Source organism: Salvelinus namaycush, chromosome 23, assembly GCF_016432855.1.
Source record: "Salvelinus namaycush isolate Seneca chromosome 23, SaNama_1.0, whole genome shotgun sequence".
Taxonomy (NCBI): domain Eukaryota; kingdom Metazoa; phylum Chordata; class Actinopteri; order Salmoniformes; family Salmonidae; genus Salvelinus; species Salvelinus namaycush.
Window position 1 is genome coordinate 22,586,491 of NC_052329.1, and position 18,948 is coordinate 22,605,438.

Below are 18,948 nucleotides of genomic sequence, written 5' to 3' on the forward strand. Positions count from 1 at the left end.
TTTAGCTCCCGCCTATCCTTTCTTTGGATTGGTGGATATCTCATATTGTATTCGATGAGGGTTGTTGACGTCAACCGTCTGTATTCAATGGAGAGATGCTACGCGTACAAGCCTCATATCATGAATATGCATAGCTATCTCGAGATGACTACGGTATAAATGTTTTTTAATCAAAGATGAGGGGATGTCATGTGTCCTACTTATATCAGTACAGTCGTAACAACCTAAACATTACGAAACTTACAGTCAATCAAATAAACCTCACGTAGCAAATAAGCCATACATTTTTGTTGTTAACAAAATTCGATACTCTCATTGACCTCCATACAAAAACTCCTTGCTTGGTGGGCGAAAAATTAAAAAAAACACCACCTGCTGGACGGAGACAAATTTTCCGCCGAGTTGGGCCTCTCTCTTTACTTCTTCCTCTCTGCTCGTAGTATTTTAGAAGCGATCATAGTCCAACTCGTTTTTATTCTTGCATGAAACGCTTCATACCTGCTTGCTTTGCCTACGATAATTGATAATACTGCTACTTATTCTATTTCATCATGTCTCATTACGAAGAAGTAAAGGTCCATGGTTATGATGAATTCTGCAAAGCAGTGTCTGAGCGAAAAGGAAAGGACATATTCGCATATTTCTCTGGTGATAAAGACGCTCAAGGGATGAGCTGGTGTCCAGATTGTGTGGAAGGTAATATAGTTATTTTATTGCTGTATTAATTTGTACTTGACACGTATAGCGGTTGGCTTTCTTTCCCAGCTGTCTTGTCATAATGCGTCAGTCTCTGCTGCATTATGGTCGGCAATTCATTGTAGCCAAGCCAACTATTCTCTGTAATGTGTTTACTGGCGATGCTCGTCTTATGCTCTATTTTCTGTATTATTTTAGGAAGTTATAGCTGTTGTGTGATTTATTGCTTGCATAAATCAAAGCCACACAGATTTGCCAGCTTTGTTCTCCTCCTTCCCCTCCAGCTGAGCCAGTTGTTAGAGGAGAGATGTCCCACCTTCCTGAGGGCTCTGTCTTCATCTACTGTCAGGTTGGAGAGAGGCCATAGTATGTACTCAACTTTTTCTTCGTATTCACTGGTGATGATAGCAGAATGATAATGCTGTGCTATCAACAGGCAATAGAAAATAAGTGTTTTTCATACCCGCAAATGCAGCCAGGAGTTTTGAAAAGCTTAGATAATTGTGCAAGTTGTAACATCATGATTTGTTGGCTCTCTCAGGCAGCATATTTGAATTGAGCAAAATACACTGAACAAAAATATAAACACAATATAATGTTTCATGAGCTGAAATAAGCACAAAAAGCATATTTCTCTCCAATTTTGTTTACATCCTTGTTATTGAGCATTTCTCCTTTGCCAAGATAATCCGTCTCCTGACAGGTGTGACATATCAAGGAACTGATTAAACAGCAAGATCATTACACAGGTGCACCTTGTGCTCGGGACAATAAAAGGCCAATCTAAAATGTGCAATTTGACACACAACACAATGCCACAGATGTATCAAGTTTTGAGGGAGCGTGCAATTGGCATGCTGACTACAGGAATGTCCACCAGAGCTGTTGCCAGAGAATTGAATGTTATCTTTTAACCATAAGCCGCCTCCAACATTGTTTTAGAGATTTTGGCAGTATGTTCAACCGGCCTCACAACCGCAGACCACGTGTATGACGTTGTGTGGGCCAGCGGTTTGCTGATGTCAACGTTGTGAACAGAGTGCCCCATGGTCCCTGTGCCCAAGAACACTAAGATAACATGCCTAAATGACTACCGACCCGTAGCACTCACGTATGTAGCCATGAAGTGCTTTGAAAGGCTGGTCATTGGTTACATCAACACCATTATCCCAGAAACCTTAGACCCACTCCAATTTGCGTACCGCCCCAACAGACCCACAGATGATGCAATCTCTACTGCACTCCACACTGCCCTTTCACACCTGAACAAAAGGAACACCTATGTGAGAATGCTTTTCATTGACTACAGCTCAGCGTTCAACACCATTGTGCCCTCAAAGCTCATCATTAAGCTAAGGACCCTGAGACTAAACACCTCCCTCTGCAACTGGATCCTGTACTTCCTGATGGGCTGCCCCCAGGTGTTAAGGGTAGGTAACAACACAACCGCCACGCTGATCCTCAACACAGGGGCCCCTCAGGGGTGCGTGCTCAGTCCCCTCCTGTACTCCCTGTTTACTCATGACTGCATGGCCAGGCACGACTCCAACACCATCATTAAGTTTTCCGATGACACAACAGTGGTAGGCCTGATTACCGACAACGACGAGACAGCCTATAGGGAGGAGGTCAGAGACCTGACCGTGTGGTGCAAGGACAACCTCTCCCTCAATGTGATCAAAACAAAGGAGATCATTGTGGACTACAGGAAAAGGAGGACCGAGCACGACCCCATTCTCATCGATGGGGCTGTAGTGGAGCAGGTTGAGAGCTTCAAGTTCCTTGGTGTCCACATCACCAACAAACTAACATGGTCCAAGCACACCAAGACAGTCGTGAAGAGGGCACGACAAAACCTATTCCCCTCAGGAGACGGAAAAGATTTGGCATGGGTCCTCAGAAGGTTCTATAGCTTCACCATTGAGAGCATCCTGATAGGTTGCATCACTGCCTGGTACGGGTTGCATCACTGCCTGGTATGGCAACTGCTCGGCCTTCAACCGCAAGGCACTACAGAGGTTAGTGCGTACGGCCCAGTACATCACTGGGGCCAAGCTTCCTACCATCCAGGACCTCTATACCAGGCGGTGTCAGAGGAAGGCCCTAAAACTTCTCAAAGACTCCAGCCACCCTAGTCATAGACTGTTCTCTCTGCTACCGCACGGCAAGTGGTACCGGAGCGCCAAGTCTAGGTCCAAGAGGCTTCTAAACAGCTTCTACCCCCAAGCCATAAGACTCCTGAACATCTAATAAAATGGCTACCCAGACTATTTGCACCCCCCCTCCTTTACGCTGCTGCTACTCTGTTATTATCTATGCATAGTCACTTTAATAACTCTATCTACATGTACATATTACCTCAATCACCTCGACTAACCGGTGTCCCCGCACATTGACTCTGTACCGGTACCCCCTGTATATAGCCTCGCTATTGTTATTTGACGGCTGCTCTTTAATTATTTGTTACTTTTATTAATTATTTTTGTGGTATTTTTCTTAAAACTGCATTGTTGGTTAAGGGCTTGTATAAGTAAGCATTTCACTGTAAGGTCTACTACACCTGTTGTTTTCGGTGCATTTGGTGGCGGTGGGGTTATGGTATGGGCAGGCATAAGCTACGGACAACGAACACAATTGTATTTTATCAAGGGCACTTTGAATGCAGAGATACCGTGACGAGATCCTGAGGCCCATTGTCGTGCCATTCATCCGCCGCCATCACCTCATGTTGCAGCATAATCATTTATGGCCCAATGTCGCAAGGATCTGTTCTGTACACAATTCCTGGAAGCTGAAAATGTTCTTCCATGGCCTGCATACTCACCAGACATGTCACCCATTGAGTATGTTTGGGATACTCTGGATAGACGTGTACGACAGCGTTTTCCAGTTCCCGCCAATATCCAGCAGCTTTGCACAGTGGAGTGGTACAACATTCCACAGGCCACAATCAACAGCCTGATCAACTCTATGCGAAGGAGATGTTGTGCTGCATGAGGCAAATGGTGTTCACAACAGATACTGACTGGTTTTCTGATCCACGCACCTACCTTTTTCAAAAGTATCTGTGATCAACAGATGCATATCTATATTCCCAGTGATGTGAAATTTATAGATTTATTTCAATTGACTGATTTCCTTATATGAACTGTAACTCAGTAAAATCTTTGAAATTGTTGCGTTTTTATATTTTTGTTCATTGTATATATGTATACAATGCACAAAATTATACGTTTGACCTAAATGTCTGACTTATGTATTTTGCTTAATTTACCTTTTCATCTTCGACCAGTTGGAAGGATCCCAATAATAAGTTCAAGAAGACTTTGAAGCTCAGTGGAGTTCCCACTCTGATCCGATATGGCACGGTGAGCATACGTGCATGGCAAGATCACAAAGAAAATAATTTCTAGTATAGTGATCGATTAGCAAATTGCATTTCAAAGGAGAATTTCTCTAATCAATTTGGGTTTTTCTTTGGATTTTGTGGCAACACTCAAAGGCTCCTAAAAGCATTGAATGTTCTTTTATAGATAGTCTGTATTAAAAAAAACTGCTATAACACATTGGTGAGGTTGTTATTAACCATTTATACACTGTATAAATTCTAGATAAAATATAGCTTCAGGGAAAGTGTTACCAAAACATGCTAAGTTCTGTCACTTTTCCTCCATCTAATTCAGCCTCAGAAGCTGGTTGAAGAGGAGTGCTTCAAAGCTGACCTGGTGAGGATGATGTTCACCGAGGACTAGAGGACCACACTCGCCCTGCACTGGGTCATCTTCCATTTCCCACTGTCCTGTCTTTTTCCTGAGATCCAGCCCCAGCCCAGGCACCTTTTCACTACACTAGATTGAACAGAAATTATTGTTTCTTTGAAATTCAAATACACACTCCTCTCCCTGCGAGGTAGTGTTAATCAGTGAATGTGTTGCTATTCTTACATGGAAATAAAAAGCAACTATAACATAACCAGAGGCCTTGGTAGAGCTAGTTGACTGGTTTTATAACTTTATGTTTAATGTAGTAAATTAAATAGAAGAGTTATAATAACATAGCCCACTTTTGACAAATATATTAGATTCCCCTAAGTGGTAGGCAGCCTACTCCTAGAATGTAATGTGCCAGATGAATTGATGATTCTTACTTATAGCAGAAATCTTTAGAGTGAAGATATCAACTGAAACATGACCTGTTATACTGTGATTGGCGTGTTGTTGTGTAGAACTTAGTCAAGTGAAATAAATGATGGTTGGATGAAAACAATTGTATGTGTAAAATGGTTTGTCTATAGTGCAGTTCACTTTGAGACGCTAGGTGGCACCCTCAGCCTGTCTAAAAACATTATTTATTTTATTTAACCTTTATTTAACTAGACATTAGGCCTAATGTGTCTTATAATAAACATTTAAGTTTGCGTTTTATCTTGATATTTAAAACTTTATGTGAAATTATAATATTAGATAATATAATTGGCACATTTAATAATAGGCTATGTTGTCTTTGGAAACCGGCTCATGAAGAAGAAAGTAACCTAGCCCTAGTTCTGTCATTCGAGTTTAATGTACACATAGGCCAAACATGCCATGTGTGTACCATGTAGGCCAAAACATGCTCAATGCTAACAACAATCAGTCTTTGAATAGTGAACTTGATCAAGTAATGCTATTCAATACAAGACCAAACAAAGGTGGTCAGATTTTATATATATATATATATATATATATATATACACACTGCTCAAAAAAATAAAGGGAACACTAAAATAACACATCCTAGATCTGAATGAATGAAATATTCTTATTAAATACTTTTTTCTTTACATAGTTGAATGTGCTGACAACAAAATCACACAAAAATTATCAATGGAAATCAAATGTATCAACCCATGGAGGTCTGGATTTGGAGTCACACTCAAAATTAAAGTGGAAAACCACACTACAGGCTGATCCAACTTTGATGTAATGTCCTTAAAACAAGTCAAAATGAGGCTCAGTAGTGTGTGTGGCCTCCACGTGCCTGTATGACCTCCCTACAACGCCTGGGCATGCTTCTGATGAGGTGGCGGATGGTCTCCTGAGGGATCTCCTCCCAGACCTGGACTAAAGCATCTGCCAACTCCTGGACAGTCTGTGGTGCAACGTGGCGTTGGTGGATGGAGCGAGACATGATGTCCCAGATGTGCTCAATTGGATTCAGGTCTGGGGAACGGGCGGGCCAGTCCATAGCATCAATACCTTCCTCTTGCAGGAACTGCTGACACACTCCAGCCACATGAGGTCTAGCATTGTCTTGCATTAGGAGGAACCCAGGGCCAACCGCACCAGCATATGGTCTCACAAGGGGTCTGAGGATCTCATCTCGGTACCTAATGGCAGTCAGGCTACCTCTGGCGAGCACATGGAGGGCTGTGCGGCCCCCCAAAGAAATGCCACCCCACACCATGACTGACCCACCGCCAAACCGGTCATGCTGGAGGATGTTGCAGGCAGCAGGACGTTCTCCACGGCGTCTCCAGACTCTGTCACGTCTGTCACATGTGCTCAGTGTGAACCTGCTTTCATCTGTGAAGAGCACAGGGCGCCAGTGGCGAATTTGCCAATCTTGGTGTTCTCTGGCAAATGCCAAACGTCCTGCACGGTGTTGGGCTGTAAGCACAACCCCCACCTGTGGACGTCGGGCCCTCATACCACCCTCATGGAGTCTGTTTCTGACCGTTTGAGCAGACACATGCACATTTGTGGCCTGCTGGAGGTCATTTTGCAGGGCTCTGGCAGTGCTCCTTCTGCTCCTCCTTGCACAAAGGCGGAGGTAGCGGTCCTGCTGCTGGGTTGTTGCCCTCCTACGGCCTCCTCCACGTCTCCTGATGTACTGGCCTGTCTCCTGGTAGCGCCTCCATGCTCTGGACACTACGCTGACAGACACAGCAAACCTTCTTGCCACAGCTCGCATTGATGTGCCATCCTGGATGAGCTGCACTACCTGAGCCACTTGTGTGGGTTGTAGACTCCGTCTCATGCTACCACTAGAGTGAAAGCACCGCCAGCATTCAAAAGTGACCAAAACATCAGCCAGGAAGCATAGGAACTGAGAAGTGGTCTGTGGTCACCACCTGCAGAACCACTCCTTTATTGGGGGTGTCTTGCTAATTGCCTATAATTTCCACCTGTTGTCTATTCCATTTGCACAACAGCATGTGAAATTTATTGTCAATCAGTGTTGCTTCCTAAGTGGACAGTTTGATTTCACAGAAGTGTGATTGACTTGGAGTTACATTGTGTTGTTTAAGTGTTCCCTTTATTTTTTTGAGCAGTGTATATACACATACATCAAAAATATTATAGAGATGCAATATCGCCATTTTATAACTAGGTGTCATGAAAGAGTTGCTTTCTTGCTTTGACGTGAAGAGTGCAACCACTTCTATGAGTATAATTGGAGCGCATTCCTGCACACCACACATTGGAGCGACTGAGCTGAGTGGATGATATCTGTAGTTGTGCACACATTTGAGCATAGGCTATACAACAAATTGAGTCTCTCTCCAAGGAAGCTAAATTGGAGGACGAGGGCGTGTTGGTTTTCATTTTCTGCAGTCTTGGTAAGAGAACGGAATATATTAGGGTCTGTTTCAAGGACTCGAGCAGCATGTCGGAGTTTCTCGTGAATCTACTCGGGGAGCGGCTCGTCAACAGCGAGAAAGCCGAGGTGGATGTACAGGCGCTGGGCAGCAAGCTGTCCCTGGTCGGGCTCTACTTCGGCTGCAGTTTAAACGGTCCCTGTAAGCAGTTCAACGCCAGTCTGTGTGAGTTTTATAGCAAGTTCAAAAAATCATCTGAACATAAAGACAAATTGGAAATCGTCTTCGTCTCATCTGATCAGGACCAGAAACATTGGCAAGACTTTTTACAGGAGATGCAATGGCCGGCATTGCCTTTCAAAGATAGACACAAAAAGGTAAGCAGTGACTAATACAAATGTGAATCTGGAATTGCGCCCTGATTTTAAAAAATAATAAAAAATGTGACACTCATATATTTAGCCTAGCCTGGTCATTTGGCCAATAAACCCTTATTTAAATAAACAGCATGCTTGGTCCAATTTTATATAGGCCTACCTTACAGTGCACAGGTGTATGCTTTTATGTGGGTCATTGGAAATAACTGACTGTGGAACCAAAAGTTGATACAGGGTCTAACATATTTAGTTTTTAATGTTGCCAGCTGACCTATTATTTTTTTCAGTAGGTAGATGAATTTGTCACTGTCTCTTATGTTATGTATATAGATTACGGTTTACAGAAGGCCCACTATTTCTTCCAGGTTCCATTGTTTGCATTGAATATATCATGTAGCCTATCTATTGTGCACTGCAGTGCCATGTGTCACAGATTATCTATAGCCTAAATATCCATATTGAAATAATAAAATGTCACACACACACACACACACAGGTAGTGGGAAGATATGCTGATGTCTACAATGCATTGTTATTCATAGTGGAATTTGTAGAAACCTTTTTAATTCAAACACTCCGGTAACAAATTACAGTGGGGGGAGAAAAAAAAAAATTTTTGGGGCAGGATAATTTACAAAAAATTGACAAAAAAATCTTGAGAAACTTTAATTATTATAGGCCATTAGAAATTGTGACAATGCTATATAAATATTGATCTAAATATAGTAAAAATGTTTTTTTTCTTCTATAATATATCTAATATATCTAAGGATTATTATAGCCCAGGTGAAATGATCGATGCTGAAAAGAGTTATTGTAAAAAAAAATGTGTAATGTATTTTTTAAAATCAGTGTTATTGAAATATGTGAAACTCGAGACAATGGCCTACTCTTTGGTTGTTAGGCTTTTGTTCGATGTATATTTAATTGTAGGGCCATTATTTAGGATCCAGAAGTCAACATCTCATAATAGGCCTACACATTACACAGCTATTTGAAAACACAAATATGTTTGAAAAAGGAGAACAGATTTAATAAAATGTCCTAGAAATATACCTGTAGGTGTCACATCAAGTCATTTTAATCATATCTGTCCATCTCTTTCATATGGGTTTAATGTAGAGGTTTCAAAAGCAGATGTTTAGCCTGTAGATGTTATGATGATTTAAGCTCATCTTTCACAGAAAATTGCTAAATCTTTTCTATGTACCCTGTCCATTTATTTATTCATTATTTTGCCTTGCACACAACAAACTAAATGTCGCTAATATATCACAATTTGTCAAGATGTGTGTGTGCAGTTTGACAAATGAGTACAGTTACTCTCCCATATAATTAATCTAGGCCTATATTGTAAATATGATTACCACAACATCTTGAATCTGTATTTTATTTTCTAGACATGGATTCAATAAACATAAAAATAGCATGTTGTGAAAGCCTTTAAAATGTTTAAGCCGATGTCAGTGTGTTTTGTATCATGTACATTTATGGGTAAAGCAATGGTTTCAGGATTAGAAATAAATTATATCTAGATGATACCTGCATCATGCTGCCGGTTCAGGATCTATTTTGGGTCCTCTGCAACTCCAGTTTCCTACATACGTCAGCATGCCTGTCTTAAAAACAAATGATGATTCATAATAACAAATTACAATTAATCCCACTGAGACTCTCGGCTAGCCGATGTGTCTCTGCTTGCAGCTGCATGCACATAATGTATATGCTATAAAGAATAACATCCAGGTGGGCGGATATAATATATGTGTACATTGTAATCGTGAGGGATAGAAGGGTAGAGGGAGCGAGCCGAGGTACTGTGAATATAAATCTAATTGTCTGCAGAGGACGGAGCTTCTCCATTCTCAGTGCCCTGCTGCTGCTACCCTGTTGGCAGTACAAGACATTATACCCAGTAATGCCTGGTAAAGACATGATCATGTCTCTAGGCCTCACAGGATAGGTAGAAACGGTATGGTATGATTTCCTGGTTCAAAGAGAATATTTCCAAATAAAAGAGTTTCCCTGGCATCTTAGGACAAGGAAATTATCACTGTCCAACTAAAAGCCAGCCTCCTTCATCACCATCTTCTGCTCCCATTATTTTTTTAAAGATAGAAATGGTATGGTATGATTTCCTGGCTTGAAAATTTAGAAATTGTATTTTTTTTTTTTAAATAATGGGAGCAGAAGATTGTGATGGAGGTTGGCTTTTAGTTGGACAGTGATAATTTCCTTGTCCTAAGATGCCAGGGAAACTCTTTAATTTGGAAATATTCTCTTTGAATTAAGAGTATATATAGCCATCTTCTGTGTCTCTTTACATTGCCACACCAGGCTAGTAAAAGGGATTTGCAGGAGATTTTCTGTAAGAATACGTATGCATATACTACTCTGTGCCAGTGGAATGATATTTTTTACAATGTGAATGTTTTGTCATGTATTTATCTGATCTAGGCCTACACAGTTTGTCCACATACTGGCAAGAAATTACTACATCACATTTGACCACCTCTTCAATGAAATGCAGACATTTAGGATGATTATCTTTCAACAGTAAGGGCACACAGGACCTTTTCAAATGAGCCTTGCCCTCTTGGCTCCACACCACCCAACCTTTCCCCATGGTCATAAAATAGCGTGCTGTATATTTTATGAACTCTTTGTGAATTTACTTAGTTTAGTATTTTCCTGTAGAACCCTAACCCTTAGTGCAACATGATTTCGATTGAATCAAGGCCCATCTAATGTGATGCAGATTGTTGGTGATGGTTTGTGTTACACTTCATTATGCAGTCCATGCGTGAAGGGGGGAATGACGGAGGGATGGCGGTTGGAGGCAGGGAAGGAGGGGTGGGGTTGTCTTGGGCCGGTCTGGGAGGAGCATATCTCCACAGTGCAGCATTATTGTGTTCTGAATGCTGCTGGTGGAAAATATTCTGCAGCATTTACATTGCCATTGTTCAAAATTCGAGTGCGGCCACGACTTGGCTAAGGCTACTTGAGAGTAGTGTACAATTTTGCATTTAACTCTGACAGTGTCACCAGTATTAATTGCAGAGGAATTGTGATCTTCAGAACAGCTGGGGCCTGAATGAGTGTGTCTGTTAGTGGTTTAACTGACCAGCTCTGTCCGCTCTGTTTTTATACTGAAGAGAGAATTCATGTTTCAGTGAGCACTCAGATGTAGGTCACACTACCATAGCCTTCTGACATGTCCTAAGACATGTACATGTTTAGTGTTTACTTAAGGCTTCATGTGGCCTATACATTTCCCCCTTCAGAATTATTATTTTGGCATGTGTGTGTGCATTGATTTGAATGTGTTTTTCTGCTCCTGTAGCTAGGCTGTATAATGCATCAGATAGCCAACCCACAAGACTGCAAAGCTATGTAGTCTCAGGCTTTGTCAGCTACATAGATAGCGGTTTTATCACCAGGATAGGTATATGACGCTCCTGGCACCTGACAAGAGAAGCTTTGCTACAGAGGAGATATCTATCTATATATATATATATATATATATATATATCAGCTGTGTCTACATGAGCTGGCTATTTCTTGCTTTCCATGTACAGTTGAAGTCGGACGTTTACATACACTTAGGTTGGAGTCATTAAAACTTGTTTTTCAACCACTCCACAAAATTCTTGTTAACAAACTATAGTTTTGGCAAGTCGGTTAGGATATCTATATATCTACAAGTCATTTTTCCAACAATTGTTTACAGACAGATTATTTCACTTATTCACTGTATCACAATTCCAGTGGGCCAGAAGTTTACATACACTAAGTTGACTGTGCCTTTAAACAGCTTGGAAAGGACCTTGTGAAGATGCTGGAGGAAACGGGTACAAAAGTACCTATATCCACAGTAAAACGAGTCCTATATTGACACAACCTGAAAGGCCGCTCAGCAAGGACTGTTTGGCCATAATGACCATTGTTATATTTGGAGGAAAAAGGGGGAGGCTTGCAAGCCGAAGAACACCATCCCAACCGTGAAGCACGGGGATGGAAGCATCATGTTGTGGGGGTGCTTTGCTGCAGGAGGGACTGGTGCACTTCACAAAATAGATGGCATCATGAGAAGGGAAATTATGTGGATATATTGAAGCAACATCTCAAGACATCAGTCAGGAAGTTAAAGCTTCCTGAAGCTTTAAGGTGATCCTAACTGACCTAAGACAGGGAATTTTTACTAGGATTAAATGTCAGGAATTGTGAAACTGAGTTTAACTGTATTTGGCCAAGGTGTATGTAAACTTCCGACTTCAACTCTATATGCTGTTTAATTTACATAAATTCTTTACAATTAATTTTAACAGGCCTTTTTGTTCATTTTAAAAGAAATAACAAGGTGGCAACCCACACCAATAGGACTTGTCAGTGCTTTTATCATACATACTATGGTTAAAGGCATATTGCAATCAGAACCTGTTTACAGTAAATGGGAGGGAAGCAAGACAAGGTAATGCTCTCGTCTAAATCAACATGTTTGTGTAGAGGAAACACATTTGAGTCCAGTCCAGCTGTGAGGTCTTCTTTGAAGAAGTGTGAAGTCAGCTATTGAGCAACTTGGCAGCATGGGACTGTGTTTACCCCCTCAGTGAAAAGACTAAGTCTGGCACTGATCTTGCCTGCATGCGAGTGTGATCATAGCAACTAGTAAAGAGTGGCTCTGTGCTGCATTGAGGTTGTGGGTCTGTGGGTAGTAAGTGGCCCTATTGCACCCTCTTTTCAGGCCTGGCTGGGCTCTGGCTGTAGGCAGGGGAGGAGAAATAGCGAGAGAGGCAGCTCTGTTGAGTTACACAGCTCATCTCCTGGCACAGCCAGCAATCTCACTCCATTGCCTCGTTCAGAGCCTCATCACCCACCTGGCCCCTCCCTCCCTCTGTCCACCCCTCCTTCAGTAGTTCCCCCTCCCCTCCCATTATTATCTAACCATGCAGAGATAAGATGGAATACTGAAGACATTGTCTTACATTTTTTACAAGCGAGGAAGTTTTGTTTTGAAAGGACCTTGGGGCCTTTAAGTTTGACTATTAGGCAGGTTTTCATTTGAAGAGTCACATTTTTTACCGCTGAATTGGTACCACTCTGATTTAACTTAAGTCATACAGTACAAGATGTCATTCACATCAGCAAAGCTGTGGTTCACAGAACATGTTTTATTACGGTTTGATATTTTGTCAGTTGGCATAATAGAAAGGTCACAGTAGCTGTGGGAGGAGAACTGTGTGTGTGTGTGGCGTTCAAGGGACCCTGTAGCAGAACGGTGGGCGGGTGCCTGTTATGGAACCAAGGCTGTGTGTGTGACCGGAGTGTCTTGGCTGGCACTGCCTTACATGGAGAGGTACAAGCAGGAGTGGGAGAGCCGCTCGTAAATCAATTACAGCCTTCACCAAGTCTCTATGAAAGCCCCACTTTGCCAACGCTGGAAAATAAACTCTGGGGCAGTGTGTTTCTGCTGAATCAAGAGAGGAGAGGGATCACATCCCAGTGAGAGAGAGCCTGCATCCCAAATGGCACCCTATTCACTACATAGTGCACTACTTTTGACCAGAGCCCAGTGGGAAAGCCTTGTGAACAGCGTGCCATTTGGGACGCACAAAAGGCCTCCTGTTTAGCCCCCTGGTCTGTCCCACTGCACTGTCGTGGACTAGAGCCACAGCTGCTAGGCGCTTCAGTGAGGGGCTAAGGGTGCCTGTCATCAGGGTGTCACTGATCTGATGAAAACCGCCCCCTGCTCATCACATATCTCAGCCCTACGTCTCCCTGCGCCTGCTGCGTGTCTTTGATTTTGGAAGGAGCAGCTGGAAAAAGCCTGCTGCATGCCTTTGATTCTGGAAGGAGCAGCTGGAAAAAGCCTGCTGCATGCCTTTGATTCTGGAAGGAGCAGCTGGAAAAAGCCTGCTGCATGCCTTTGATTCTGGAAGGAGCAGCTGGAAAAAGCCTGCTGCATGCCTTTGATTCTGGAAGGAGCAGCTGGAAAAAGCCTGCTGCATGCCTTTGATTCTGGAAGGAGCAGCTGGAAAAAGCCTGCTGCATGCCTTTGATTCTGGAAGGAGCAGCTGGAAAAAGCCTGCTGCATGCCTTTGATTCTGGAAGGAGCAGCTGGAAAAAGCCTGCTGCATGCCTTTGATTCTGGAAGGAGCAGCTGGAAAAAGCCTGCTGCATGCCCTCTTATTTGCAGGTGATAATGTGCAATTCCATATCTGTAAATGCTACATTTGGTTGGGGTTGACCTGTGTACATGATCTCTCACCTGTCAATTTCACTTGTATGTGACAGTTTGGGCTGCTATTTAGTGCTGCTAAGTGGATAACTAGGTGAACAAACACTGAGCCTTATTACACACAGGGTAAACACTTCTGATAAGCCCATGCTGAGAGGGTATAGCACCAAATGAAGCCCTGGACATAGTTTTAAACTTCTGCCCATCAGTCAGGATGAAAGGTTAGATAACCCCCTTCTGAAGGGATGGTAAGTAAGCCCACCATGCTAAGATTATGTAGTTAAATGATCCAGGCTAGTCATGCAATGGGGTGACCCCTCAGTGACTACTTCTCGCCCCTCCTGGCTAGTTATATGTAGCCTAGGTTCTGGGAAAATGTTTGCCTTTTTATGAATGCAATTCTACGTCATTTTACATGACTGGAGACCTCAGCATAATATTTTTTAACACCGCACAAATTATTGAAATGACCGGCTACTTGGACACTAACAAACTGATAATCTGAGATCATTAAAAACAACCTAGTCTTGAATCCATTCAACTAACATTTTATTTGAATACAACAGGTGTAGACCTCACCGTGAAATGCTTACTTATAAGCCTTTAACCAACAATGCAGTTCAAGAAATAGTTAAGAAAATATTTACTAAATAAACTCAAGTATTTTTTTCTTTAAGTAACACAATATTGAGGCTATATACTGGGTGTACCGGTACAGAGTCAATGTGTGGGGGTACAGGTTAGTTGAGGGAATTTGTACTTGTAGGTAGGGGTAAAGTGACTATGCATAAATAATAAACAGCGAGTAGCAGCAGTGTAAAAACAAGGGGGGGGTCAATGTAAATAGTCCGGGTGGCCTTTCGATTAATTGTTCAGCAGTCTTATGGCTTGGGGGTAGAAGCTGTTAAGGAGCCTTTTGGTCCTAGATTTGGCACTCCGGTACCGCTTGCCGTGCGGTAGCAGAGAGAACTTGGGTGACTGGAGTCATTGACAATTTTTGGGGGGGCCTTCCTCTGACATAGGTGTGTGGAGACGCACGTCTTGTACAATATGAGGAGGAAATTATAGTTCTAGAAAAGCTTTCCAGTTTCACTGATTCACCCAATGATGCGCATCTCATGTACCGGAGATGGCCGATGCACTAGTGCCAAAAGCTTCTCTCTCTCTTATTTTACTTTGTAAAACAATATTGCTCGCTCAATAGGCCTATTTGGAAGTTGATCGACTATTTTGGTAGCCTCTACAGACAGCTTAGTCTTCTCTTTTCAGCAGGAGCCATTTGCTTTCCAACCTGTGTTCCGCATTGTATTTGAAATATTGCAAAAGGCCTGTTTTGGATGCATGCACTGGCAGATTTGCCGCACATTCCGGACGGCTACACACAATCCACAGCTAGGCAATAAAAAAATATTGATCCTCTGTGATTAAAAATTATAGGCCTATAGTCCTGGTGTAGTATTCTGAATGATTTAATTTCTTTCTGAACAGCAGTAATTCTATAATTTTTCACGGCTATGATTCTATAAGGAAATAAATAATGAATTGCAACGCTGGAGATAAGATGGTTGCAGGTTCATGTCTATCAGAGCAGAGACTGGGAGAGAGGGATAATAGAAAGTGAATATCATTCTAGTTCTGTGGGAGATACAGGCATACTTTTCTCTCTCACCACAGCACCAGCCACGCGTTGGTCTCTAGGCTACAATTTTGCGCGAACTATAAACCCGGGCCACCCAACCCAAATCAATTCTTAGAATATCAGGCACGACTGAAAAATCTGTTTTCACAATAAGTTCTTTGGGGGGTCATTAAAATTAGAGGAAACTCAAATTAACTCTGACTGCTTTTATTCACATTTTTACATTGCAAACAGTGACAAGTATTTTTCATGTCACGACGTACCGGATCCTGGCAAATAGGTTCCGGAACAAAACAGTCCAAAACGAAGTGCTGGTGACCCCTCTGTGACAGTTACCTCTCGCCCAGTCTGAGGGAGAGGCTGAGTCCCAAATGATACTATTTCCTACAATGTACTTCTTTTGACAAGGGTTCATAGGGCTCTGGTCAAAAGTAGTGCACTACATAGGGAATATGGTGTCATTTGAGATGCATACAGTGTCTGAGTGAGCCTGGCTGTGGTGCTGTAATGTAAATAATAATGTATTAAACTTTTATAGTGCTTTTTATTACAGACAATCTCAAGCGCTTATGTAGTCTGTCTCCATTGTGCTGAGTGGCCTGCAGCTGTGAGTTACTGTACGCCATATTTGACAGGAGCTCATGGCAGGAGCTCGTGAGGAATGTGGGCAGACACCTGCTCTGCAGAGAGAGGCAGTAAGGCCAAGGTGCAGGGAAACAGACTGTGCTGTAGTAAAGTACTGTGGACCGATGCTGTTGCCCAAGCCAAATGTTGCCTCTCACACCAAGCTAGTGTTACTAGCTCTTTCACTGCTCTTTGTGTCATTTTACAGGGAGGACTGTAATATTGTGAGGTAACAATAGGTTGATGTTGAAGGGGAGTTTAAGTTACCCTCTGAAATTTGGTGAAAACAGTGTGGCTGGCTTGTAGACCACAACCAGAATCTCTCTGTGTGTCTCCTCTAAGCAACCTGATCTGTTTCTACATCCGTTATCTGCATGTAAATGAAAACACACAAAGACGCTGAGGCTGTGACCTTGGTCTGTGGTCCGTGAACCACTGACAGATCCACTGGGATTGGGCCTATGGCTTTGTCCCCGGTATTCTGCAGCTGGCCCATTGATACGGACTCTCTGCTCTCTTTCTGTGGTTTACGACCAGAAGTTTCCACAGGAGAGTACAAGCATGGCCATGTCTTCACCACAGTGCCTACAGTAACACTCCAATGAGAACAACCAATGATTTTCCAGCTTACGTACATTATTCCAAACCAACCCCAATTAGCACATACTAGCCTCTCCAAGAATGCCCACTTTCCTCATTTCTTTTCTCCAAATGAACCAAATACAGGAAATGGAACACCGGAGACACTGACTAGATATTAATTAAGAGTGAAAGAAATGACTTTGTTTCCTTTCCATGGAAATAAGCATATTGTTGTTATTCTATCTTGATGATCTCACCCTCGTCTGCTGTTTTCCTTGCGATGCCGCCATGTCTGTGTTAGTCTAGCGACCGTGGTTTGAGTTTTCCCCTAGTCTTGAGGACCCCCCTCTCCAGCGAACACTCGCACACACAGTCCTCCAGTCTGTAATTGCCCCCCACACCGCAGTTAATTTCTCAAATGTGTTTACATCCCTCCTATTAGTGAGCATTTCTCCTTTGCAAAGATAATCCATCCACCTGACAGGTATGGCATATCAAGAAGCTGATTAAACAGCATGATCATTACCCAGTTGCCACTTGCGCTGGTGACAAAAGGCCACTTTAAAATGTGAATATTTTGTCACACAACACAATGCCACAGATGTGTCATGTTTTGTGGGAGTGTGCAATTGGCTTGCTGACTGCAGGAATACCCACCAGAGCTGTTTCCAGAGAATTTAATGATTTAAGGTTCATTTATCTACCATAAGCTGCCTCCAATGTTGTTTTAGAGAATTTGGCAATACGCCCAACCGGCCTTACAACCGCAGACCTTGTGTAACCACGCCAGCCCAGGACCTCCACATCCGGCGGCTTCACCTGCAGGACCGTCTGGGGGGGGTGGTGCTGAGGAGTATTTCTGTCTGTAATAAAACCTTTTTGTTGGGAAAAACTGATTGGCTGGACCTGGCTCCACAGTGGGTTGGCCTATGCCTTCCCATGCCCACCCATGGCTGCACCCCTGCCCAGTCATGTGAAATCCAAAGATTAGGGCCTAATACATTTTTTTAATTGACTTTCTTATATGAACTGTAACTCAGTAAAATCCTTGAAATTGTTGCATGTTGCGTTTTTTAAAATATTTTTGTTCAATATAGCTCATCTCTCACAGTTTACTTTTTCTGCTAAGGGCAGTTTATTTTCAATGATCGTTTGTATACAATGCAAGAACGCCTTAACCTGTTTGGGGTGCAGCCCGACACCGGTACACTTATGACAACATCCAGCTCAAGTGCAGGGCGCGAAATTCAAAAGATATTTTTTTTAAATATTTAACTTTCACACATTAACAAGTCCAATACAGCATATGAAAGGTACACATCTTGTGAATCAAGCCAACATGTCCGATTTTTAAAATGTTTTACAGGGAAGACACTATGTAAATCTATTAGCTAACCACGTTAGCAAAAGACACCACTTTTCTTACTCCATCAGTAGCTATCACAAATTCGACCAAATAAAGATATAAATAGCCACTAACCAAGAAACAACTTCATCAGATGACAGTCTGATAACATATTTATTGTATAGCATATATTTTGTTAGAAAAATGTGCATATTTCAGGTATAAATCATAGTTTACATTGCAGCTACAGTCAGAAATTGCACCGAAAGCAGACAGAAAAATTACAGACACCAACGCCAAATAACTAAATACTCATCATAAAACATTTCTGAAAAATACATAGTGTACAGCAATTGAAAGACAGGCATCTTGTGATTCCAGACAATATTTCTGATTTATCAAGTGTTTTACAGCGAAAACACAATATAGCGTTATATTAGCGTAGCCACAATAGCCAGAAACACTTGGGCGCCGACGACCAGTTCACATGCACGACAGATATTAGAAATAGCATCATAAAATGTTTCTTACTTTTGGTGATCTTCCGTCAGAATGTTGGACAAGGTGTCCTTTGTCCAGAACAGTCGTTGTTTGGATCTGGAACGGCAAATTTCCCTCTTGATTTAGCATGGGCACTTGCCAAGTGGCACGGATCTCTCCAACGTCAACAAAGTCAGAGAACGGAACACGGCAAAACTCCCGAAAAAATTTCAATAATCTGATTAAACTATATTGAAAAAACATACTTTACGATGATATGGTCACATGTATCAAATAAAATCTAAACCGGAGATGTTAGTCGTCCATAACGACAGCTAAACAGAAGGCAAATCCATGTCCCCTTTCGCGCGCTCCAGAAACAGGAAA

The 18,948-nt window shown here is 42.3% G+C and overlaps 2 protein-coding genes across 2 annotated transcripts in view; both read left to right on the forward strand.

The window, feature by feature from the left end:
* The first annotated feature begins 386 nt into the window (after positions 1-386).
* LOC120018755 (thioredoxin domain-containing protein 17) lies at positions 387-4,963 on the forward strand. Its single transcript, XM_038961960.1, has 4 exons — positions 387-696; positions 981-1,062; positions 3,989-4,064; positions 4,380-4,963. The coding sequence occupies exons 1-4, from the start codon at positions 552-554 to the stop codon at positions 4,446-4,448; spliced, it is 372 nt and encodes a 123-aa protein (XP_038817888.1). The 5' UTR covers positions 387-551; the 3' UTR covers positions 4,449-4,963.
* Positions 4,964-7,170: 2,207 nt separating this feature from the next.
* Positions 7,171-18,948, forward strand: part of LOC120018189 (nucleoredoxin) — a 74,471-nt gene continuing 62,693 nt past the window's right edge. Inside the window, exon 1 of the mRNA XM_038961247.1 lies at positions 7,171-7,653. Coding sequence (XP_038817175.1) covers positions 7,345-7,653 — 309 coding nt within the window. The 5' untranslated portion in view covers positions 7,171-7,344. The remainder of the gene's footprint in view (positions 7,654-18,948) is intronic.